The sequence below is a fragment of the Rhinopithecus bieti genome, unplaced genomic scaffold (assembly GCF_001698545.2).
Source record: "Rhinopithecus bieti isolate Rb0 unplaced genomic scaffold, ASM169854v2 scaffold_21726, whole genome shotgun sequence".
Taxonomy (NCBI): Eukaryota; Metazoa; Chordata; class Mammalia; order Primates; family Cercopithecidae; genus Rhinopithecus; species Rhinopithecus bieti.
Window position 1 is genome coordinate 353,772 of NW_016811100.1, and position 25,679 is coordinate 379,450.

The following is a 25,679-nucleotide window of genomic DNA, read 5'->3' on the forward strand; positions in this document are numbered from 1 at the left end:
TGCTATTTGTGTCTCTTAGCATTCGCCGTCGGAGCCCTTTCTAGAGAAACCAGTGCCGGATATGACTCAGGTTAGTGGACCGAATGCTCAGCTAGTGAAGAGTGATGATTACCTGCCATCAATAGAACAGCAGCCACAACAAAAGAAGAAGAAAAAGAAAAACAACCACATTGTAGCAGAGGATCCCAGTAAAGGTTTTGGTAAAGATGACTTCCCTGGTGGGGTAGATAACCAAGAACTAAATAGGAACTCACTGGATGGGTCCCAAGAAGAAAAAAAGAAAAAGAAAAGGTCAAAGGCAAAAAAAGATCCGAAGGAACCGAAAGAACCCAAGGAGAAAAAAGAACCCAAGGAACCCAAGACCCCGAAAGCCCCTAAGATTCCCAAAGAGCCAAAGGAAAAGAAAGCAAAAACTGCCACGCCAAAACCCAAATCCAGCAAAAAGTCAAGGTAGGCTGTGGGCAGAAACAACAACTGCAAAACATTGAGAGTACAGCAATTAGCGCCAAATAGTTACAGCCTATGAAATGAGGGGTGGGAGGGGACACAGTGATTTTTGTCATCATTGAGCTTCTTTCCCTAATATCCAAACTAAAAAGCTAAGACTTTTACGCATTCTGAAAGTTAGGACGTATTGTTGTGAACTGTTGATTTACAGATCTTACTAGATACAAATTAAAAATCAATTTTTTATATTTTTGTGAAAACTTATTTAGCAAATGGAATGAAGTTAGCAGTATAATTATTTGTAAGAATAGACGAGCAACTTCATTTTCAGTGATGATATAAAACTGGATAGGAAGGATTATAGAAGAAAGGTCACTATATTTCACTAAGCATTTTGGCCCTTCTTCCCAGAGGTTGAACCAGGATTGTTAATTCTCTCTGCTTGGCAGAGTAAGCCTTCCAGGAGCAGGGTTGAAATCCTAGTGAGCAGCGGAAGAGAAATCAGATAGTACTTGTCCATTGGATATGAATTCAAGAGTAGCATGAATTTTAGGTTCTAGGGAAGACCCTCTTTCACTCCATACTCCCCCCATCAGTTCTCTGACCGCTCCCCCAAAAAGCATATTTATTCAGTAAGAAAAGCTGAGAGGAGGAGACATTGAAGACTAATTTTTTTCATTTGTAGTGAATGTTTCTTACAACTGTTCTGAACCAGTTCCAGACATCTGAATCTATTTTTCAGAATGTGGCTCATGTTGGAAAATATAGTTTCCAGATGGAACTATGGTCAGCCTTGGTTAATCTGAATCTGTTTGCAAACTCCATTAGAAAACACACCCACCCCATACCCTCATGTGCACCTGTAAACACACACCTGTGCATGCATCAGTCAATTCTGCATTTCCTGTGAAATTTTTGAGATTGCTGCTCCGTGTGTGCATGCCCAAGTACACAAACAGAGGAGATTAATTTTGTGGCTAAAAAGATGTTGCCTTGAAGTGAAAGGACAAACTTGGACTTGCAACTTCCTGCTAAAAATAATCTAAACAACTCCAAATACATTATTATTTGATGTTTTAAAAGTTTGAATCATAGCCATTTAGGAAATTTTGCCCTCAATACCTTTTATGGTGCCAAAGTAACTGAATTACATTCAGTAGCTCAGTCTTACAGATAACTTAATATTTGCATTTACTCGTGAATTTTCTTTGATGCCTCAGTGTGTGGTCTCCTAATTGAAAACCATCACTTTTTTTTCCCCTCTTTGTGAACATATTTTAAACTTGACACATTATAAAATCTGTTTTATTTAAGAAATATTAAGTGCTTATTATTTGCACGTACTGTTTTAAGAGTTAGGGATATAAGGGTGAGGAAGAAAGACATGGGTAAAATTTTAGTTGGACTTTGTGAGGTAGTTTAAAAAATAAGTAATTAAATCTAAGTATTATGCTTTTGGTAGAAGAAAGCATAAGCCTATTTCTCCCAAGGAGAAAGAAATCGAAGCAAAAATCTTAAAAAGAATATAATCTTTTTTCTTTAACTTAAAACATAGGAGTCTCTGTTCTAAAGAAGCTTTTTGGAGCTCAGGAAATACATCATAAGTATTAATCTTAGCATCAAGATATATATCTGATTCCAGTTTTCATCTTAATTTTAAATTTATCACCTTATGGTAAAAATGGATTAAAAAAAGAAAATAACACTCTGTATTGGATATTGTTACGAATTTCCAAGTATATCCTTTCAAGTTCTAAATCTATATCAGACTGGCTCTGTGTTTAAAAACTTACTTAGCATACCCTTACCTCTTGTAGAGTCTTTTGGGGCAGATATTAAAGTGCTGTATTTAACAATGAAATTTGTTAACATTTTCCGACAACTGTAAGAAACTGTTTGAAAGTTGGAGCACCAAATCTAGTTAGTCCCAGGCATGCCATGTCTTCTTGGTGCCAATATAGACCCTGTGTTTATCCACTAGAGAAATGTTCAGTGCAAGCCTCATAGGCTTGCTATCCACTCTGAAGTATGAATCAGAGTCTGTGCAGAGTAAGTGCTTGGCGTTGCTGTATCTGAGTATTGGCTTTGCACTAGAATCACAAGCTTTTGGTAGGAAGAAAAGGGTGTATTTTCTCTGAAAAAGTGTCTAGTACCTTCCCTGCTCTTGCTGCTTTTAACTAATAGTCTTAGTCAATGCCTGCTATAGGCAACAGTTATTTTACCCTAAGTGGTGTGAAAATAATTGGATGGAACACATCTGATGAGCCTATGGATTTATAGGTTAAACGGGAGCTGCTGCAGTGTGGCCCAAAGACTTAGGATGCTACACTGGGGAGCGGGCCATAAAGAGTGTTGGTGGCACCTCTGTTGGCCCTGGTTACTTGATCACTTATAGGGCCACTGCTGATTTACAGTGAAGTGTGGTAAGGACATTCCTGAACTTCCCTGTTGACAGTCAAACAGGGATGGCTGTCCAAGCACACGGTAGTTGAATTGAGGTTTTAAGTAAATTAACAAACCAGACCATTATTTTGTTGAACCTCATTGTTTCTCTTGATCTGATAAATTGAGTATGTTGCGTTGTAGTGTTGTTATACTAAGTGTAGAAAGGAAACAGCATCCCTGGAGCAAGGATAACTAGAGTGCATACAACTACATGTAAATTCTGAATAGCATAGTAGAATAATTATGTAAATTGAATATGCAGTGATGAAGGTAATAGGGGGTTTGGGTTATGTTAGTACTGGATTTGAATTGCCGTAGCAGTTTGCTTTTAAGCACTGGAATACAACAGTGGCAATTTTGTTTTGCAAAATGTTATGTGATACCAGTTATTTCCATCCTTGAATAAGTTAACTTGATGAATTTGTTTATACAGAAAATAATTTTCCTACAGAGAGCTAAAATAGAGGGAATAAACAGAACTGAAATGAAACATTTAGCACAGAACTGCTCACATCTTTACTCTGCAGCCCTGTATGCCATATCATTGCTGTGTTGTACAAACAAGTGTTCTGTTCTTTGAGCGGGAGGTGAAGGAAGCGGCCCGAGGGTGCGCTAGCTTTCTCTGTGCTGTGTCACTGTCAGGGAGAGAGCTTGATCTGCATCACTTAACACTCACCATGGTAAAAGACATGTGAAGGCTGGCTGTTGTCAGGGGCTGATTTTCCTTGCGTGTCTCCTCATTGCCTGGCACCCCATCTTGTTCTATAAAATGGCAGAAGCTTGAATTTGTGACCATTGCCAGAGAACTGGCCTTTTTGACAACTAAAATATGATCATACATGTCTTTCCTCTGCAGGAGGACCTAAAAGAATCTGCCCAGAAACTGTTACATAGAGTGGTGGTGAAACAGGAAAAGAGTTCAGCATCACAGAAAAAGACATGTAAAACCTTGATGAGAAAAATGGGCCACGTTCCTCTTCTCTATTCTGGCCGTATCTTTTTTCCCTTTCCCATTTTATGTTAAATATATATTTTTTCTGTTGATTTTTCTGATGCTCTCCCCAGTTGTCCTTACAGCTTTCAAATATTGGTTGTTAATATTGAAAATAACAGCGAAACCATTTGTGGGTTGGAGAGGATGCCGTTTTGCATATGGAAGGATTCATGGAGCTGGAATATGAGGATTTGCATCCTTTTCAATGCATTTTCTGTTGTGCATGCATGTGCCTTGTGCGATGAGAAAGAATTTGGAGGAAGTGCTTCCTTTGAATGACTCTTGAAGGATTTAATGGTCCATTTAGCTATATAAAGATTCTTTGAATGTACAGAAAGAAGGGAACTTGGCCAAAGATTGTGACTTGACTACTGAAGCTGAAGTTAAATGAAGCAACACAGACTTGCTGCTAATGCAGTTTCTAGGAATCCTTTTCATTCCTTGCTCTGTACTCTGTCCCTAGAATTAAACTTAGTAGAAAACTAAAATGTTATTTTCAATTAAGAGTGAAGTATTGTTTTACATACTACTCTTATTTAAAAAAAAAAACACACATACAGTACCAGAAACATGTGAGGGAGCTTTTTGCAAATCATACTATCATCATTAATAGTAATAGTATTTATGTAGCAGCTTTCTCTGAGGAACTTAGCTTTTCAAATATTGCTTTCTCAGTTATGAGCTTGGAGAGTAGCAACGTTTACCTGAGAAATACTTTTATTCAGCCACCAAGTCCAATGGTGGTGTGTTTTTATAAACTAATATGTATTTTGTGCTGTACTCTTGTATATATGAAATTTCTTAATAGAGATTAGGCACAAAAGTAACCCATTATGCTAATTTTGCTAGTAAGTACAAAAATCTAGATAGTCAGATGTCTTCCCGTCCCGTCAGGTATATGGGTAATAAAGTAAATTAAACCCTCAGCCTTTCTTTGCTTTTTTTTTTTTTGTAGCTGTCCTGAGATTTTTTTATTCTTTGTTTTACTCACATGCTATGATTTACTCTTGATGCAAGACATTGGACATTTGAAAAGACAGAACTAAATGTTTTGCACCCTGTGCCTATGGAAGAGGGTAGAGATTTCTTACATGTGTGATGATAAATGAATCTTTGAGCCCTTTCAGTGTTGGTGCCCATGAACATAGTGTGGCTCTGTCTCCTGACCTGTCCTACCCAGTCTCTGGTTCGTTAAATCCAAGCTCGTGCTCCCTTTCCTGCTGTCTCAAAGGCTGTCTTTTCTTCAACAAAAGGACCATAGGATCTTTTCAATCCCAAATCCTTCTTTCCTTTAGGGTAACCACCTCAAGGCCTTCCTTTTGCCAGCCAGCCTCAGTGGCCCCACTGTGGCCCTTCCTCTTTTTGATTTCATCTTAAACCGGCTGAGTAAGCAGGGTGAGAGAGTCATCGGCTGCTTTTAGTACAGAGCCTGGTGTCTTTGACATGTGTGGTTCAGTTCATATCCATCAAGGGAAGAGAATGCCTAATAATACTGACCTTGAAAGCAAGTTTGCCAACTCATTGTCTGTGCCAGATGCAGGGTGGGCTACATTGGGTCTGCTGGAAATTTGTTTTTGCCCATCCAGAGAACTGCAGTGGACTCCAAAGCAGTGGCCTTGTTGCCACTTTGGTTTATATGGGAGAAGGTGATGTAGATCCCACTTTCAACTCCCACTGCACCTATCAAATGGAAGGTCAGATGTGAGGAGGCCATGAGCCACAGTGGGATATTAAAGGGAGATTTTTCTGGAGGCACATTCCTTGAAAGTCCTAAGTGGAATTTTCAGGTGGAGCGTATGTTACCATACAGTACATGTGGTTATGATGTTAGGGCTGGCAGGTAAAGAGCAGAAGGAATCATAGGCTGATTTTATCTTTTATTTAAATAAGTCTATGTATGTGAAAATGAAGTACTTTTGAAAAATGAAATTCTGTACAAATGCAGTTTGCACCTGATATGTAAAGATCTTTATGTTAGTTGTCTTCTGCCTGGACGAAGGCCCCTTTGAGGCTTCTGGTGCTTGTGCAAAGCCACTGTGCAGAGCATCAGTCATCTGAAATGCCAGCCCTCACTTCAGCCACCTTAATGTAGAAGTCTGTGTGACTTAGCTTTCAGACGTTAAGTAGGAAATGAAGAGTGCAAATCAAGAAAAAAGACACTGTTCTTTTTTGTTGTTGTTGTTTTTAAGTTAGACAACACCCTTAAACTTCCATAGAATACTAATTTTATGTGTAGCCCTGACTTGTATAGGAATAATATAATTTTGTGGGAGTTTGGTTTCTCCTGTTGGGGTGGATGATGGTAGTTTCTTCTTTGTTGTTTTTACCATGTATTTAATCTGCCGAAGTCTCATCTCATCTGTGGCACCTGATTGAAATGTGGGTGGGCAGCATGGCTCATTTGTTGTGTTAGCCTCCCTGGCAGATTAGAGACCATAATGATGAATCTAGGGAGGGGGTTTTGACTGCCAGAGTCCCCGTTCCTACTTCATAGGATTGCTGTGCATGAATAAGAGTGGCATCTTAAAATGTGGCACAGGTAGTCAAATGTGTGCCCTATAGTTTGGCACTTGGAAAGATACACTATGATAAAAGGCCATTGAAAGGCCTACTTTTTGCATCAGTTTTGTAGTGTCTAATTGGTTTAATTCTTTATGTTATGTCTAGGAAATGGAGAGTATGAATCAAGAAAAAAGGCACTTTTTTTTTTTAAGTAAGACAATACCCTTAAGTTTCCATTCGAATACTAATTTTATTTGTAGCCCTGACTTCTATAGGAACAATATAATTTTGTGGGAGTTTGGCTTCCATTATAATGCCAGGTGATGCCACGTGGCCAAAGTGTTAATGTCGATGTTAAACTTCTATGATCAGATAGCACATTAGCTAACTAGACTTCTTTTCCACGTTACTTCTGGCAGATCTGAATTTAATCCATAAAACTTGGTAACTGTTATAGATTTTCTTTCTTTTCTTTTCTTTTTCTTTTTTTTGTTTTTTTGAAACAGACTCGCTCTGTCGCCCAGGCTGGAGGGCAGTGGCGTGATCTCGGCTCACTGCAACCTCGGGTTCAAGTGATTCTACTGCCTCAGCCTCCCTAGTAGCTTGGGACTACAGGGGTGCACCACCACGCCCTGCTAATTTTTGTATTTTTAGTAGAGTTGGGGTTTCACCGTGTTGGCCAGGCTGGTCTCAAATGCCTATCCTCAAGTGATCTGCCTGCCTCGGTCTCCCAAAGTGCTGGGATTACAGGTGTGAGTCACTGCACCCAGCCCCAGGTGACTTTTTTTTTTTTTTTTTTTTTTTTTTTGAGACAGGGTCTTGCTCTGTCATCTAGGCCAAAGTGCAGTAACACAGTCTCAGCCCACTGCAGCCTCAGCCTCCTGGGCTCAAGCAGTCCTCCCTCCTCCTACCTCAGTCTCTCTTTTTTCTTTTATTTTTATTTTTTGATTCTTTCAGATCCAGACCTACAGAGACTTTTTCTTGTATTTTTTATAGAGACGAGGTTTTGTCGTGTTACCCAGGCTGGTCTCCAACTCCTGGCCTCAAACGGTCTACCTGCGTTGGCTTCCCAAAGTGCTGGGTTTACAGGCGTGAGCCACTGTACCCAGCTGGTGACTAATTTTAAAGAACTTAAGACATTTATTAATTCTTCATTGAACTTGTACATTTGTTGTCCGTAAGTAAAACAGAATTATTCCCTCTTCCTTTCCTGCTAACGGCTTTCCTTTTTCTTTTTCAACTAGAAGAGTAGGGTAAATAATTTGTGGCTGGGGTTTAGGAGTTGAGGGTGGCGAGGCACCTGCTTGGAGTGAAGCATGTGGGTGCCAGGTCTGGTGCCTGAGAACCGAGAGTGCCTCAGGCTGCTGGGTGCAGGATTGCAAACACCTGGGCAGTGCGCTGAGCACTACTGGGGCCTTCGCCAAAAGGATGCTGGATGTCTTGGTGTGAAGTTTTTGACCTCTGGGTTTATTATCTGTCATTCAGAGTTTGATTTGTCCCCTTCCTCATTAGCTTATTCTGTCGTCTGCATTTTATTACATTCTAGTTTAGCTGTTAAATTTTAGTCTTAGGACTTTCTTTAAAATTTTTATTTTGTGGGGTTGATTTTACTCTATGATGTACCAGATTTTATGCTGCTTTAATTGGCTTTTAATTGGCTTTTAGAACTCCACACTTTATCTTTTTTTAGTTTGCCTTTTGTCTTTTAATTTTCTTTTCATTGTCTAAAAAACTTACCAAATAGTAGACAGGGCTTAAAGGAAATCCTCTGCTCTTAAGTTGAGAGGCTAGACACTCTCCTCTGCCAGCATTGAGCCCTTGGCCTGTAACATCTAGCTGTGTATTTTAGTGTGGCAGCTCAGATCATTTTAGAGTTGTATTTTGCCACAAACACCCTGCATCACATTCTGTGTGGCATCCCATGCCACAAAAACATCTCTTTTACTTCTTACCCATTAGGTTCATTTCTTTATTCAAAGCCTTTTCAGGATATAAAGTATAAGAATATGCTTTAATACCTTTCACTCTTCAAAAAGATTATAATGTAACATTTTGGAGAAGCTTGAGTCTCTGAACACAAACCTGATTAATCCTCATGACCTAAGCCTCAAGGTTAAGTTTTCCTAATATGGTGAGAAACTTCACTAACTTATCCCATCTGAAGAGACTGATTGAGAACTCCTTCCCATTATCCAGACATTCTCATTAGCTGACCACATTTTCATCACATTTGGGTCCACAATCTGGTTCTTTTTCAAGTTTTCTTTCTATTCAGGACTTAGATCATTAGGCTGACACTAATCAGTGTTTAACTGTGTTCTATTTTGTAATAAATCAGGGTAGCTACCTGGCTTTCCAGTAAGCTATGGCCCTTTGTATCAAGCTTTGTTTAGAAAGCCAGCAGAAGGAATTAGTTGCCTATACTGAATCCATCCAGCCACATTTCAGGTAATATGACTAGGCCGTCCTTATGGACTTACAGTTGTAAGCTGAACATGACTCCTTGCATAAAGGTAGATTGCCTAGACTCTCTCTCCATGCGACAAATACTGCTCTCTGAATATAAAGTTTGTGTTCTTCTAATGCCTGCTTCTAAGAGTTTGCATTAAGTTGGTGTATGCTTTGGTGCCATTGGGGGTGATTGCAGAACTTAAGACCTTGGTCGCTTAGCTATGGACCCTGAGCACATCCAGCTACCCACCAGTGTAACCCAACTCTCATGATGAAATGTAAAATGTAAGGCTGGAGGAGGAACAGTGGCCCTTCGAACCTCCAGCAGCATCCTCAGAAAATGTTCTCCATCTGATTACAAGGGCTTGTCTAAAATGAGTAGATGGCTGTATATCTCATTGTCTTGCCTCATGAGTGGATGGCTCTGTGTGTTAGTCTCTAGCCTCAGGAGTGGATGGCTCCGTGTCTTTAGCCTCATAAGTGTATGGCTCTGCGTCTCTCTAGCCTCATGAGTGAATGGTTCCATGTCTCTCTAGCCTCACAAATAGATGGCTCCAAGTCTTCTCTAGCCTCATGAGTGGATGGCTTTGCATCTCTAGCCTCAGGAGAGGATGGCTCCACGTCTCTCTAGCCTCGTGAGTGGATGACTCCACATCTCTCTGGCCTCGTGAGTGGATGGCTCCATGTCTCTCTAGCTTCATGAGTGGATGACTCTGTGTCTCAGCCTCTAGCCTCAGGAGGGATGGCCTGCTTTTTGGTCATTATCAGTAATGATGTGAGATAAGGATCACAAAAGAAGTTTGTGAGTATGGAGGCAAGGTATGTAGATGATATTCTTTTCTATTGGTTTTTTAAAAATGCTAGGTTTCACTCTATTTTTTTAAACTTTAGCCCGATTTTACTGAGCTTTATAGGTGTTTCATCAAGGTAGATGCTATGTGGGGAGTTCTTATATGAGTTAATGAGAAAAATATTTAGAGTAGTGCCTGGTACATACCCAGGGCTATGTATGTTTCCGCTGTTGTTATTGCTATTACTTGTACTGTTGTAACTAGACCAGTTAACAATTATAAGTAACCTACCAGAGTAGGCTCTAGAAATGCAAACATAATAAGACACAGTTTCTTCTCTGCTTGAGCTTACATGATAGTTGGAGAAAGACACACATATAGTACTTTGATTTTAATACATTGCAGTAATGTTACCACCAACTTGTGTGTATTTTATGTATCCTTTGTATGGGGTATATCATGTGACACCATCCAGGGTGGAGTGAGGAGATCATATCTGATCCAGACCATGGTGATTAGAAAATGCTTCTTGAAATGAGTGGTGTCCATGCTGAGTCTTGCAGATGAGTAGATTGGGATAAAAGTATAGGTAGAAGAGATACACGTGTGTTTTGGAGAATAGTTCTGTATGCCTGGAAGCATAAGAGGCAAAGGGTCTGGTACACCCATATGGAGAATCTCAGACATTACATGTAGAGGTTTGAAGCAGAGGAATGCCCCAGTCAGATTTGCATTTCAACTGGTTACTCTGGTGACTTGAGATGAGTTTTCAGGTGATGTTTTGGTGGCATTACCATGATGCTGAGGTGGGAAATGCAGAAGGCACAGCAGGTTTACGAGAGGAATGAGGGTAGACCTGATTTCTTCTGGGCTGGTGCCACTCAGGGATGGAATTTACAGGTGTTCCCTGCACATGGCCTAGTTATTCTTCCCACTCACAGGCTGCCATGTGGCTGTCTTCCTGAGCTAGGCCCATGAGTAGCCATCACTGCAGCTGTTAGAGGAGTCTTGCGGTTCTGTATCTGCGTCAGGCAGCAGAGTGGCCTTATCTTCAATATTGCAATGTTGGTTTAAGTGATGTTACTTCTTAAAGACATTCTCATCCCCCCCACTTAGAACATTGGCCATTTTCATACATTCCAGCTTCTATTGTAATTCAGAAGAGGAATATATGTCTTATGTTTTGGATTTGACTTTATAAAAGACTAGTTTTGACACTTACAGATATAAACGATAACTATACATGTGGACTCTCTGTCCTTTCTCCACTGGTCTGATGTTGTATAGCCCTGCACGTGGGGCGTGAGGGTGATGAGGCAGTGGGGAGCTGTTGTGATTAATAGCCTGGGCGGGAAATGATATGTGTCTGAACTAAAGCAGTGGTCATGGGCATGGGGGGGAGTGCACTATGGGTCTGTTTGCTTGCATGTTCTTTTAGCTACTGCTTAGTAATGTTGATGAAGGCTCTTCCTTCTATGTATGTTGCTTGAATGAAGTCATCCTCGGTGAAGGTGGGGTCCTGTCTGTAAGTCTCTGCAGCTGAATAGGCCCAAATGGGTCTGAGCCATGACCAGAGAATACTTCCCAGACTCAGCTTCTTGTTTTTCACATGGGTGTGGATGTTAACTGTCTGTGCCATTTTCTCGTTTAAACCTCATAATAAATCTTGGAAGACTGTATAAATATTAACCTTATTTTACAGATGAGGAAACTGAGGCTCAGACAAATTAAGTAACTTATCCATGGTCACAGTCTATAAATGACAGTTCGAACTGGAACTGTTTGTCTTGACTCAAGTCAATGCTCATATCCACCATTCTAGATTACCTTTGTTTGTTAAAAGAAAAATCTTGACTTGGATGTTTTTGGGCAAAGCAGTTTTAATACAACACTTAGTTGAAAATCACGATTAGCTTATTGCAGAATAGTAGCAAAGGCAATTTAATTTACATAACTTAATTTTATCCTTGATGGTAATGTTGTAGGGTGGACACTGAAGATTTTGTTGCTTCTTTTTTGACTTCCTAGAGTGTTCTTTGATTTGTATATTGATGCATGGAAATGCCTAGCTGTCCCTTAACAACATGAATAGTGCAAAGTCTGATGAGTTTAGAAATCTTTCCATACTCGGATCTGGGATAAGTGCTTCCCTTGGCTATCGGCTTTTTGTCTAAACATTTGGAGAGGGCCTGTCTGACTTTCAGCTATCTTGGAGGTTCCATACAGTTCATTCTTTGGAAGGGCAGATGGAAAATCATTAGCACTTCTCTCCTTCAGCAAATTGATGTTTCTTCAAACCTGGGCTCTGGTCGGTTTCCAGATAGTAAGCCTTTTACTCCTGTAGGACCATGCATGCAGGGCCCGGCAGCCCTCTAAATTAAACCGTGTACTTCACTCTGGTATAGAGAGGTCACCGTGAAAAGCACGAGCTGCCAACTCACTTTACCTGGCAGTGGTTCAACTCTTTGACAGGCCTACCTCTGATTTAAACAAATTTGAGAAATATGTAAAGTTTTGGAAGCAGTTTTGCACTGATTTGATAAAAGAAACCACAAAACACTGCAGCGCAGGTGTTGAGAATGTTTGAAAGCTGATTGAGGGAAGCAGATGGCTTTAGTCAGTGGCATCCAGCCAAAAGAGCAGGTGCTGGTCATGTGACCGCTGGTTACCAGGGTAATCTGATTGCTCTTGGCGTGCAGATGAAAGGAAAGGGGCCCAGTGTTCAGCTGTAGTATTGTATAATTTGTGGCAGTTAGAGCGGAAATAAATGCTGGAAATGGAACCTCATAGTAGGGGAGACTTCTGTCCATGTGTAGCGTAAACACTAGGACAGTTGGATGAGGAACGGTTGTATGGATTTTTTTTTTTAAAATTTTAAAATATTATGCTTTCTGTGGGTCTTTTGAAGACAAAGTTTTAGAGCATTTCCTTTTCTTTTCTTTTAAATAAAATAGCTTTTAAACCTAACTGCCGTTTGCTATAATCTTGAATTGTTATTTTCTTATGTAGCTATTTACTATGCTAAAATGTTAACAAAATAAAACTCTGAGTATTAAGAATAACTAATTTAAGATGATCAGATATTTTATTTAGTTGAAAAAATCCATTTTAGGTGTGTGATGGGTACTTTATTAACAATACTTTTGAAATATTTTACATGACATGTGCTTTATTCTGAAAGCCTATAGGTATCTTGGCTTCTTCCTTTTGTGGTAGCGGACGGTAAAAACATGCTGTTTAATGCATTGTGTCAGTACATTTTCCTAAGAACTTACACCTTTCAATAAATAAACTTTTGAAGGTTTTGAAATACAGCTTTTGTTTTCACAATTTATTGGAATTTGAGGCTCCCTAGAAATATTTTTGAAAAAAAATCATTACTGAGGTTGGATTATTTTCAGTGTTGGATGACAAATAGTAATTGGTGTTAGAAAATTTGGAGCTGATGGCCAGGCGCAGTGACTCAGGCCTGTAATCTCAGCACTTTGGGAGGCCAAGGCAGGTGGATCACCTGAGGTCAGGAGTTCAAGACCAGTCTGACCAACATGGTGAAAGCCCATCTCTACTAAAAATACAAAATTAGCTGGGCGTGGTTATGCATGCCTGTAATCCCAGCTACTTGAGAGGCTGAGGCAGGAGAATCACTTGAACCCGGGAGGTGGAAGTTGCAGTGAGCCAAGATCGTGCCATTGCACTCTAACCTGGGCAACAAGAGCGAAACTCCGTCTCAAAATATAAAAAAAAAAAATTGGAGCTGATTTGGAAATAGAAATGGAAGGTAACACTAAATGTACATTCTGAAAGAAAGTCAGGTAAAGGTTCTAGAGGTAATGGCAAACTTAAAACATTTTTTTCTTAAAGTTTATGTCCTTTGTCTTATATAATAGTCAAATTCTACTAACATTTGTCAGCAGCATACTATGAAACATGCACTTTATTAGGGTTGCTTTACTGTATTTTATTTTCAAAGAACTATCTTTCAAAAAAAGGGCTAATTGTGATTATCTCAAAAAACATATAGCACCAAAATAAAGCTTATATTTAATTAAGAACACAACACTAACTAAAATTATGTACAACAGGAAATTGCTATATATTTTGATTATATTCTAAAAGATTATAAGTTGAAGAAAAATGTAACTGGATGGTATAAAAGAGGATACCTTCCAGTACTGGTCAAAAGAGTACTTAAATAAGTATGTAAAACTATCCACAAAAGATACAAAGAGATGATCATGATATCATTTTTCATGACAATTAAAAAAGTGTTGTGTACCTTAAAAACTTGATAGCAAAACTACTTCTTAATCTGATTTTTTATTATGGCTTGATGTACTGGGGGGCATTTTGCACAAATATACTATGTGTGGTATAAGTTTTTGCATGCAATTTATTTTTAATTAGGTCGTATATTTGCTAAAAGTCATTAATATGGAGTTTTGCTAGGAAAACTTAATTGGAAGTTGCATTTAACTGTAAATAGCCAATATGTATGAATTTAACAATTGTCATTGATACTTTCGGGATATTAATGTGGGAAATATAAGAGACATGCAGAGACACATTAAAAGTGAACACTAAGCGATCCACTTTGAATTCTAGTAATAAGAAACCTGACTCAGAAGCAAGTGCTTTGAAGAAAAAGGTCAACAAGGGAAAAACAGAAGGTTCTGAAAATTCAGACTTAGATAAAACACCTCCACCGTCTCCTCTTCCTGAAGAAGACGAGGACCCAGGTGTTCAGGTAATGTAATTATTGTGATCCCTGAGCCTTGGTCATTTAACATAGGTAACTTTAGCCATGTATGAAGTACACAAGACCTCTGCTATCTTGTTATAGAGATGCTCTTGAGATGTCTTTATTGTAGTCTGGAACATTATCTCCATAGTGATGTGGGGAGGGAGAGAGGGCGTGGAACAAGAAATTACACTCCTGACGAGAGTGGCTTGATTTTGCTGTCTTTGATTCTATAATTAATAAGGCAGAGATTCTTGATTTATTTCTGTAGATGTATATTTCGCTGTCTATCTTATTGTTAACATATTGTTGAATATATTGTTAATATACAGGCTCATATAAAGCTTCATTCACATTTTTAAATTTCTCTAAAGTTTGGTTGACTGTCACTTTTTTTAATTTTGCAGAATTAAAAATCAAGATATAATTTGTAGTAGCTTGTCTAAAGTTTCTGACATCTGACAGTCAAAGTTGAGATATATTCATGTAATGTAACTCATATAACACTAAAGTTTCTAAGAACAAGCCAGTGACTTTCCAAATGGCAACTCTGCAGAATATTCTCCCGATGTTAGGAGAGTTTTATAGGAATGAGTTGAAATGCTAATCCTGAAGTAAACGTGAGGAATGTAGGTTCTTGTGTGTGAAGCATACTGCCTTCACTGATTGGACTGAGAAGGACCCTTACACATGACAGTTAAAAATTATTTCCTTGTTAGGTTCCCTGGAAGCATGCCAGTGTAGTCCACTGGGATGGCTGGGAATGTAACTTATGTGAATGACATCTAACTTGCCAAGGAGCAGTTCCTGAAGAGTTAGTTGTCCTGCAGGAGGAAGCCAGCCTCTAGAAGCTTACTGGACTTTTTCTTATCGTTTAGTACACACTCAGGACTTTCCACCTGTACCCTCACCAGTCAGAAACAAAATATTTGTAGTGTGCAGCTCTATTCCAAAGAATTTCAGATATTTTTGGCTTTGGCTTTTTGTTTGTTAGAGTAGAACTCCCTGATATCTGTAACTTCACAGAATAGCCTTAAGCTGGACCTGAAAGGGAGGGAGAGAGAGATGGAGTGAATGAATGTGTTTTGGTTTAGTTTGGTTTGGTGATGTAACTAACATAGTGATACCTTTGGCAGTGTGGGTTATTATGTGATTTTATTTTATACATCAATGGAAAGATATTGGGAAGGTAAGTAGATATCATTTTTTAATTGCTAGGCTGTTTTACAACTAAAGCGTTTTAATGATTTTTATTTTTTTACTGGGATCTGGTCTTACCGAATCAAATGTTTTAATGATTTTGAGGTGTTTTTTTTTTTTTTTTATCCTTAAGGGTATTTTCTCCTGATTTATGTTTGCTTAAAGTAGGACCTTTATGTCAATAGTATTTGGACAACATTAATAATTTGTTCACGTCAGTAGAGGAAATTCTGTTGTTCTTTCACAAATACTGCTAGTGTTTTTTAAAAGTCTGTTTATATTAATTCAGACTCAGATGGACCTTATGAAATACTAGCTTTAGGGTGTTTGTTTGTTTTTTTTTTTTTCCTGCTGCATTTCAAATATGGGAAACTGCTAATCAATTCAAGTGAACATTGGTGTATCGTTTCTGATTGGCTAGGGCCTAACTGTTATGTGTTCAATAGCTAATATAAGCAACCACACAAGATCTGACTTTGAAAGTTGTGCTTTCTTGGTATGTCTGACACAGGAAGTGATGCTGACTTGTTGTTTATTGTATTTCTTCCTGTAACACATGCATGAAGGGCTTAGCATTAAAATTCTTGAGTTTTGTGATTGATTTACTAAGGTACATGTCATATAATTTTAACTAACTCAAAATTATGTCACAAGTTATTACTTCAACAGTGAGGTCATGGAAACATTTAAATGTTCTATTTGTTATACCTGTTTTAAGTATCTTTTCTAAAGCAATCTGAGTTTAAAAGTCAATCTATTATTTTAGTGTCATTTCAAAAGTTTTGAATTATGGTTTAAAGACAGTTCTTATATTTCATTTTGATTCACAAAATCTTTCAGATAATAATAGTTTACCAGATCACAGTAGAAACATTGTATATTAGATAATTTAATTTTACATTGGGGATTTGTGAAAGGAACCTTGATACTCAAAATAAATGTAAGATCAATTATTATTTTAAAACTAGAGAAACCATGTAACATTAAAAAATTTTTATAAAATTGAGTTATAATTGTATTTTGGGGTGTTTTTACATATGAAGTGACCTCGTATCCACTGCTAACTAACTCCATCACTATTGCACAGATTTATATCACAAAGTTGATATGAGGAGGAACTTATATTTTAAAAGTTATACTTACCAACTCATAAATTTCTATTTAAAAAGAAGAAAGCACTCTGTCTTGTTGCACTGGATGGAACCCTTCTTTAACATCAGGGTGGGATTTAGCATAAAGTGGATTTGTCTTAGACCGTATCCAGCCTATCCAGTTACTTATATGGCACAACACTGTGACAGTGGGGCCTTAAGCAGGGAAACCTGATGAAACATCTGCAGGCAGATCACTAGGAGCCCATTCCTTCTTACTGGAATGGTGTAAAGATGGAAATATAAATGAATCCATTTAAATTGAGTTAAATTGACATATCAAATGAAATACAGCATATGCTAAATTTTGCAGTATTAAAATTGTTCTTGATAATGGCCTTTTGTATCTTGAAGAAATTGGTGGTCCAGAAGTGAGGAATGGTAAAGTGGGCATGAGAGCAGGAGTAAGTAGGTCAGCTTTGGAAAGAAAAGGGAAGCTGTACAAGGTAACTGGGCCATTTTTTCTTTGGAAAGCTGGAGCTGATTAATGATAACTTTAGTCCTACTAATTACATCTCACATTATTTACCATGTACTGTTCTAAAAGCTTCGAATGAATTCCCTTATGTGATCTTCACAGTATTCATATGAGGTAGTTACTGTCATTAACCCCATTCTACAGACCAGGAGTCGTCCACAAAATTACTTGTCCAAGGTCACATGATAAGAGTCGGGGCCAGTTCAAACAAGAGCTCTTAGCTCTAGGACTTACAAGATCAAATTGCCACCTGAGATGTGGGGAAGGATTGCAGATGGCAAAAGACTCTGCTGGAATCTCTATTGCCTCCACCTGGGGTTGATCTGGGCAGTGCCAAAGCTTTGTCCTGTAGAGGAGGGTCCCAGGAGGAACCTCTGGCCCATGTCACTACTCCCTCCGTGTAAGCCACAAGGAAGTCTCTTAATAAAGTTTTTCTAGAGTGGTCTCACGTCAGAAAAGTACTTTGCACCTCTGGCCACAGCTGTGTGTGGCTTGGAGCTAACAATCTCTAACAATCTATTTGATGGTCATATTATACCGAGTTCGTATTGTGAACTGTCTCAAATCCCTTTTTAAGAGCAGGGAGAACACAAACTTAATAAGATTTAAATCAATCAGTACCACTCCTTTGGGGAAAAGTACTGGGATTGTGTTCATCCTGACTTGAGAGTTGGTAGTGCCTGTCTTGCTTTAGGTGCGCACAATGGATGTTTTGCCTCTCTCTGCCTTATTGTCTCAACTTTAGCATTCATGAGACTCTTTAAGAAGTTTTATTTCATAGTTCTTAGAAAAAATTTTGTCTAAAATTTTCTCAATATTTTATTTCTTCTGTGTGCTTTGCAAACTCATGGAAATAGGTTGTAATATTCTTGAATTCATTCGCAGCTTAAAACTTTACATGTGTCATTTTCAAATTTAGATTTCACATACATATATCAATAAAAAGGTTATTTCTCCTTATTTTTAATTAGCTTGCAAAATGAATTATTTGACAAAACAGTTAAATAATATAGAATTATTCTGAACAAAGAGTTCAGAACCTCTTGTTCTGCTCCATTTGCTTCTTTCCGCATCTTTATTAATAGTCTGTTGTGTGTTTTTTCAGATTCCTTTATTTAAAGCCATACACATATACATTCATTTTTAAGCAAATACTCATTGAGGCATAGAGAAATAAACAAGATATGCAGTCTTTTTGTCTTAAGAAGTTAATATATCGATGAGCTGCACACATCTAAATAGATAACATTTTTTATTTATCTTAAATAGAATCTTAAGCTACTTCTTGTTATGTGGCTTGTTTTTCTTTTTATTTTACAGTTTATCTTGCAGATATTCCCAAATTTCCTGGAAGTGAAGGTAGTGAGTCAAAGAGTCTGCATGTGTAAGTTTTGATGGATAGGACCACATTGTCCTGCAAGGACTGTATGGGTTGCATTTTGACCACAGGATTGTGAGAATACCCAGTTTGCCAGTAATCCTGCTAATACTGGCTGTTACCAATCTTTTAATTTTAACCACTATGCTTAAAACATTTTAAAAGTAAAATTACTTTTCATAGTCATTCATTATGAATTTTGCCATTTAACCCTTTATCTCTTCAGAAATTTTCAGAGTATTTCTTTTAGGATCAAGATTAAAATACAAAAACCTTTCATTTAAAATGGCCTGAAATATCTTGGGTACCTTGGATAGTATTATAACAATATTTGTATAGAACTTTATAATTTACAGATTATCTTCTAAGGCACTGATTTTTTTTGGACTTTTTATATGGGAAAAATGTTAAAATGTACAAAGGTAGAAGGAATAGTATAATGAACCCCTGTAGATTCATTAGCCAGCTCCAGTATTGCTGCCACTTTTGATGGACATACTGACTGAGTGAGGAACCAGATTTGTTGTTATTTCCATTTTCCTAGTTGAAGGGCACATAGCTGGGAGTGGCAGGGCTACAGCTGTTCCAGGCGTCTGACTCCAGATTTCCACCCATTTCTATTTTGTTTGTTACCACTGTGATCTTTTCACATCATTTATAGGATTAACATTATCACCTTTTCCTTAAGATTAATTTTTAAAAAATTCATCCTTCCACTCGGTGCCATTATAAAGAGCATTTTTCTTTTAATCATTAAGTTCAAGGCCACTGTGTTGGGTTTTTGTTTTTAGAAGAGACGGTCCAGCAGACAGGTGAAGAGAAAGCGCTACACTGAAGACCTGGAGTTCAAGATTTCTGATGAGGAGGCAGATGATGCAGATGCTGCTGGGAGGGATTCCCCCTCCAACACCTCGCAGTCAGAACAGCAGGTTAGTGCCAGATTTGTGGGATTTATGGATGCATTTTAAAGATGGACTGGAAATTTCATTGCTGCAATCTGAGGAGTGCAGTGGAAGCATTGTACTTTCAGCAAGGGAACATCCACCTAATGTTGGATAATGTGCTATGGGAAATACGTTGTTTAGCAGTATCTTTTAAAAACCCCTGCTCACTGCAATTTATTTTTATATAGGCCTGTGATATGTAATTTGACACAATTTTGGAGAATTAATGGTCTATGCTGAGGAAGAGCCAGAGTTAAAATATAAGGAGGCTGAATATACCTCTGAGAATTCAGTGCTGTGGCTTCTGGGACTTTAATAAACCACTGAAGCTTGTCTCCTGCTGTTAGGCACTGTGAGAACCCCTTTATGAAATTACTGCCTTGTAGTACCCAGCAGGGTGTACTTTATTCTCTGTGCAATGTAAATGATGGATAAAACAGTTTGTATAAAATATGGGTAGTGTAGGATTGATCATTATAAAGATCTTTTTTTAAAAAATAATGCTTTTTTCTTACCATTACTGTACTTTAGTTAACAAACTGGTAACCTGTTGAAAAGTGTATTAAATGCACCTTTGCGTTTTATTTGGTAATTTTTTCTATGTTAAGTTGTTACATAATGTTTTATGTGACCTCCATAGATAAAAGATGCCTTCTATAGCATAATGATGAGTATCTTTACCCCATGGGTATAGATGAAGAGAAGTTGTGGCCGGGCGCGGTGGCTCAAGCCTGTAATCCCAGCACTTTGGGAGGCCGAGACGGGCGGATCACAAGGTCAGGAGATCGAGACCATCCTGGCTAACACGGTGAAACCCCGTCTCTACTAAAAAAAAAAAAAATACAAAAAACTAGCCAGGTGACGTGGCGGGCGCCTGTAGTCCCAGCTACTCGGGAGGCTGAGGCAGGAGAATGGCATAAACCCAGGAGGCGGAGCTTGCAATGAGCTGAGACCTTTCCACTGCATTCCAGCCTGGGCGGCAGAGCGAGACTCCGTGTCAAAAAAAAAAAAAAAAAGAGAGAAGTTGTATTTTTGAGCTGCTAACATGTTAGCAAATTATTTTGTCTGGTGGCTAGAATTTCTGATTGCTCTCTAGCTTTAGAGACCCATAATTAAACATATAATCAATGAAGTAGTAAGACAAATCTTCCTTTTGCCTTTCAGTAAGAGTGAGATTTGTTCCCTTTCAGTCGTGTTTCGTCACTGATAACTTTGTGCCCAGGTGGAACTTAGAAGGTGGAGGTGGTAGGCAAAAAGGGAATGATTTCAGTGCTCTTATAGCTTTGAGATGAGATGTTTTCTAATTTGGATTGATTCCACAGGATTTTTTTTTTTTTTTTTTTTTTTAAGGATCTGTTTGATGGCAAGAAGGCCCCGTGGTAGAAAAAATTATGAGCATGTCGTTCAGTAAAAAAGCAGGTGAGTGCCATTTGGAGCGATTAAAATCTGTGAGGTGTATGCAACTCTTACAGGATTGTTGGCTTTGTAATTTTCTTTTAAAATTCTAATATTGTAAAATAAAACTTCTAGTAATAATTCTAATCCTGTCTAATTTGTTAACCCAATATGAATCTTTGGGATATTTGACCCCAAATGAAATTAAAATGTATCAAGCCGTCAGTGCTTTATTACACCATTTAGAGTGAACTAGAAACTCAAAAGTCTCCAGATAAATGTATGGGACTTTCAAAGTTGTAGACTGCCTTTTTCATAAATATTATTCATAAAAATCAAAACATGAATTTACTTCTAATCTCTCTTAGGAAGGTTTCCCCCCTCTTTCATGTTAGGATGGAAATTCTGTCATTTTAGCAAGTAGGTGTTTTCTCATGTGTATTGTAACATTTTCTCATATACAATTATTCATTTCTTTCTTACCAGTGCAAAAGTGAAATACAGGTCTATTTTCAGTGCAATTTTAAAAAATAGTTTTGACTTAGTACTTCAGAGTTATTCAAAGTTTCTGTTGATCTGCAAAGGTGAGCTCTAAGTATCTGTCACTAGTCTGCTTTGTCATTGAGGTACTCATATACTCTTTAATAAAAAATGCCAGTGACACCATGTTTTCTTTTACTGATGAAAATTCCCTGTTTTATCCACTTCCGTTCTTACAGCCCACTTTGAGAAAATGCTTTGCTTAGTTTGAATAATTACATAAACCTGCAGGTGCATTAGGCATTACAACATGCAATTTTTCGTGTCTCTAGGAAGTAGTCTGCTTTAGACATAGGTGTTTGTGTCGCAGCTTCAGTCGTTATCGATTCCACACAGTTCTTTCTCTTCATGTGTTTTCAAGGAGGGTGGAACTACAACTTCATGTTTCAGCATGTAAAACAAACTTCAAAAAATTAAAAAATAAAATATAAAGACATGGTCTAGCTACAAACTCCTGGGCTTAAACAATTCTCCTGCCTTGGTCCCCCAAAGTGCTGGAATTACAGGTGCCTAAAGTTGTTTATTTTTAGTAAAATGTATAGAAAGTATCTCCCAGTAAGAGAGTTGAGGAATGGAGGATTTACAGGACTCATTGAGAGTCCTATAATAAAGTGAGATCCCAGGCTTATCAAATAGGAAACCATTACCATTCAAATACTGCTATTGAGTGATCCTTGAACATATTATTGCACCAGCAGGTAAACTTCTCTTTACTTTCATTTTAATACTGTTTGCTTTGCTGTCGTGTGATTCAAAGTATGAATTTTCATCGGAATATGTATCTCTAGTTTGTAAGAAAACAAGAGCAATATGTCAACGTGTTTTCCAGTTGAGTATAGGGGATACAGTGTATGGAGTGACTGGCTATCTTGGTGACTTTTTGAATGTGAAGGTTTCCTGATGAATGAAATGGTAAAATCTCAGCCAAATTTCCCACCTGCTCAAGTAGAAACAAGCACTATTTAACTCATTAGAAGGTTGCATTTTTGTCCTACTAATGACTCTAGAACTACTAATTTATGAATTGTAGATATATGGTAAAATTTAAATACTTGACATGGTTTGAAGAACAATCCCCTTCACTGAATTGAAGTGACTTGAGTAAATAGCATGTCGTTTAGATGGGATATATTAATTTTCATTCAATTGATAGTGCTTCAGCAGGCATACTCAGCAGGTTTAGGGGTTGCAAATTATAATTAGCTCTATTATTCAGAGCTACTTAGACTATACATTATGTAGAACATTGCTTTTCTTTCTGTTTTGCCCACTTTAGGGTTTTGTTTTCTTTTCCTCTTTAGCTACCCTTTAAAGATAGGTACCCATGATTTAGGAATAGATACTGTTAACCATTTACTGATGATTGGGTTTATCTTATCATAGGAGATTAAAAATCACTGTACAGGAGGGTGGATATTTGTTCAGTTGGTAAATTTGAAGCTGGAGAAAATTAATGGAAATAATTCTTCTGGAAGGGAGATATGCTTTGAGGTATGATTTAAAATAAAGAAGAGATGTGGAGCTCATGGAATTACTTGTCAGTTACTGGTATTTCTTAAAGGGCAATAAAAAAGTGTTAGAAGGTACTAAACATTAACAGGTGCTAACTTTTTAAACTGCTAATGTTCTCAAAGTAGGTAGTTTAGTTATCACCTTTAATAACATTGGAAGAAAGTGTTGCGAATAGAAACAAAAGGAAATTTGAGATTTTTTGTGGATTCGATCTGTGCCTGCTGGTCTGTTTCTTATTACCATGAATAATTTAATAATTGGCTGTGAGAAGGTGTCTTTATCTCTGCCAGGCAGCACTGTAGAAACTGGCTATGAGCTCTGCATGGTGTTGACACAGAGTAGAGACTCCATGTTTTTCAAAGTCAGTTGACCTCATCACTATGGCCTGAGAAGCATCATGATCCATTATGATGGAGTTGTGCAAACATAAAACTCACTTGGCAGAGGCACCCTAATTCAGCACCTCATATTAAATAGGGGTGGCTCAAGCATTTATGTTGTTCTAAACCCAGGTTAATGTCTATGACACCTAGTTGCATGAGGTAGTTGGTGCCTATTTGAATTTTGAGGTAGATATATGAGTAGATACTTGAATTGTATAAAGGCTAATTATTTTGTTTTCCTTGTTTAGTCAGCCTGTAGCTGTTTCTGCTTTGAGCCATTCATCTTTGGAGAATAATTCAAAGATTCTTTTTTTTTGTATCAGAAGGCCAAAAGTAGTTTTAAAAGTGAATTGTGACTGTATTCCCTAAAATTCTTTATTTTTCTTTAAATTAACTATAGGACGTATTTTCAGAGTGTGTGTTTTAATTCTTTAGTTGAGCCTCCTAGAGTGTAAAGAAGGCAAAACTCTTAATCTCATCCATTATTATGTCCTTGTTGTTTCCCTAAGTGAACTGTGATTTGGTGTCTCTAGTAAAGTAATAATGGTAGGTTGGGCCAGAAGTCAAAAGGGATTCATACCCATGCCTTATTGATAACTTTATTGAGGTGGTTTTTCATTCTTTTGTGTATTATTTAACAAAAAATTTTTTTTGTTTCTCTGTAGTTTAGTTTCTTGACTATGACTATTTAGTTTAGTAGTAGGATGCATAGAAAAGGCCTAAGTTAGGCCTAGACTCTGGGTGGCTATTTAGAATCCAAGTGGCTGGAGAACTCATTTATTGCCTTCTCAACATTTCTGGTTTGTTTGAACAGTGGGACAAGTATAGCTTAGTATGTTTGAAACTTTAAATTTCATATGAATAATAAGGATTTCCATAGACTAATTTTGGCACTAATGAAAAGGTGTATACATTTCTCAGAAAAATTCTGTTTAATTCATAATATTACTGGATTCTCAAATTTAATGGTAGCTGCTCAAGAAATAAATATGAGTGTTGTGTGTATATGTGTGTGTATGTATGGGAATAGTGCTGTGACTTAGTTATTCGTTGCCTATGCCCATTGTAGAATGGCTTCTGAAAATGGGGCTTAGAGGTGAGAGGTTTTGGGGTGGGGGCTATTTTAAGCTGTCATCAGAGGCTGGTCAAACTGCCTCCCATTTAGTAAATAATTGAAATGATGTTTCTGAGGGCTTATGAATTCACACACTTTTGTTAAATTGTTTTACTGTTCAGTAAAAGAAAAGAGGTCAGCATGATCATATTTATATGAAAGAAACAGTGAAAAACAGCTCTATTTATAGTTTCAGGGGCAAGAAGGTGGTGATCCAATATGTGTGGTCCGTTAAACAGAACAAAGTGTTGTATTCTGAAACATCCTAAAGATAACAAGCCCTGGGACAATTCTGTACCAGCTCCTGGTGCTGCTAAATGAAGTTTCAGAACCTAGTTGGTTCCTCCTAGGCAGCCCTAGACTCTCTTGTCAGGCATCTTCACAGCAGGTTCCCAGAGGAATAGCTATCATGACAAGAAAATGGGTAGTAATGAGAGTTGGGGACAGATGGCTATAAGAGAGCTTTCTGGGAACAGACTTGAGACAGAATAAAAACTGTCTTTACTGTTCAAGATTTGATCCTGTATGTTTTGGTGCCCACTTAGAATTATAGGATGATGAGACCATTTAGAATGAGAAGGAAAGGGACAGTATGGGAGAAAAGATCAGATAGAAGAATCAGGAGAAATAATAAGAGCATAGACATGATAAATCTTGTTTATGATTTATAACATATATCAGTTATATAAATGATACATGGTTTTGAAAATGCCTTCAAAATTGAAAAAATATAATTATTATCAGAAGGGCAAAAGCTCAGACATTTGAGTTCCATTCTTGATTTGAATTTCATGGTAATGCTGTGTGAAGAATCAAAGGATCTAGTTTCATCCTTGCTTCTCTTTTTCCCTGATCATCTACTATCTTTTTGTCTTTCTGCTGGAATGTCTGGTTCTGTATAAAGATAATATATCTTGAAATGGGAGGCCGGGTGCCGTGGCTCAAGCCTGTAATCCCAGCACTTTGGGAGGCCGAGGCGGGCGGATCACGAGGTCAGATCAAGACCATCCTGGCGAACACGGTGAAACCCCGTCTCTGCTAAAAATACAAAAAAAGATTAGCAGGGCGTGGTGGCGGGGCCTGTAGTCCCAGCTACTCGGGAGGCTGAGGCAGGAGAATGGTGTGAACCTGGGAGGCGGAGCATGCAGTAAGCCAAGATTGCACCACTGCACTTCACCCTGGGCGACAGAGAAGAGCAAGACTCCATCTCAAAAAA

At 37.9% G+C, this 25,679-nt stretch overlaps 1 protein-coding gene across 1 annotated transcript in view; it reads left to right on the forward strand.

The window, feature by feature from the left end:
• CHD7 (chromodomain helicase DNA binding protein 7) overlaps nt 1-25,679 on the forward strand; it is a 140,753-nt gene that overhangs the window by 53,586 nt on the left and 61,488 nt on the right. The window contains 4 exon segments of the mRNA XM_017893477.1: nt 20-450; nt 14,233-14,374; nt 19,367-19,519; nt 20,888-20,938. Of these exon segments, the coding sequence (XP_017748966.1) occupies nt 20-450; nt 14,233-14,374; nt 19,367-19,519; nt 20,888-20,938 (777 nt within the window).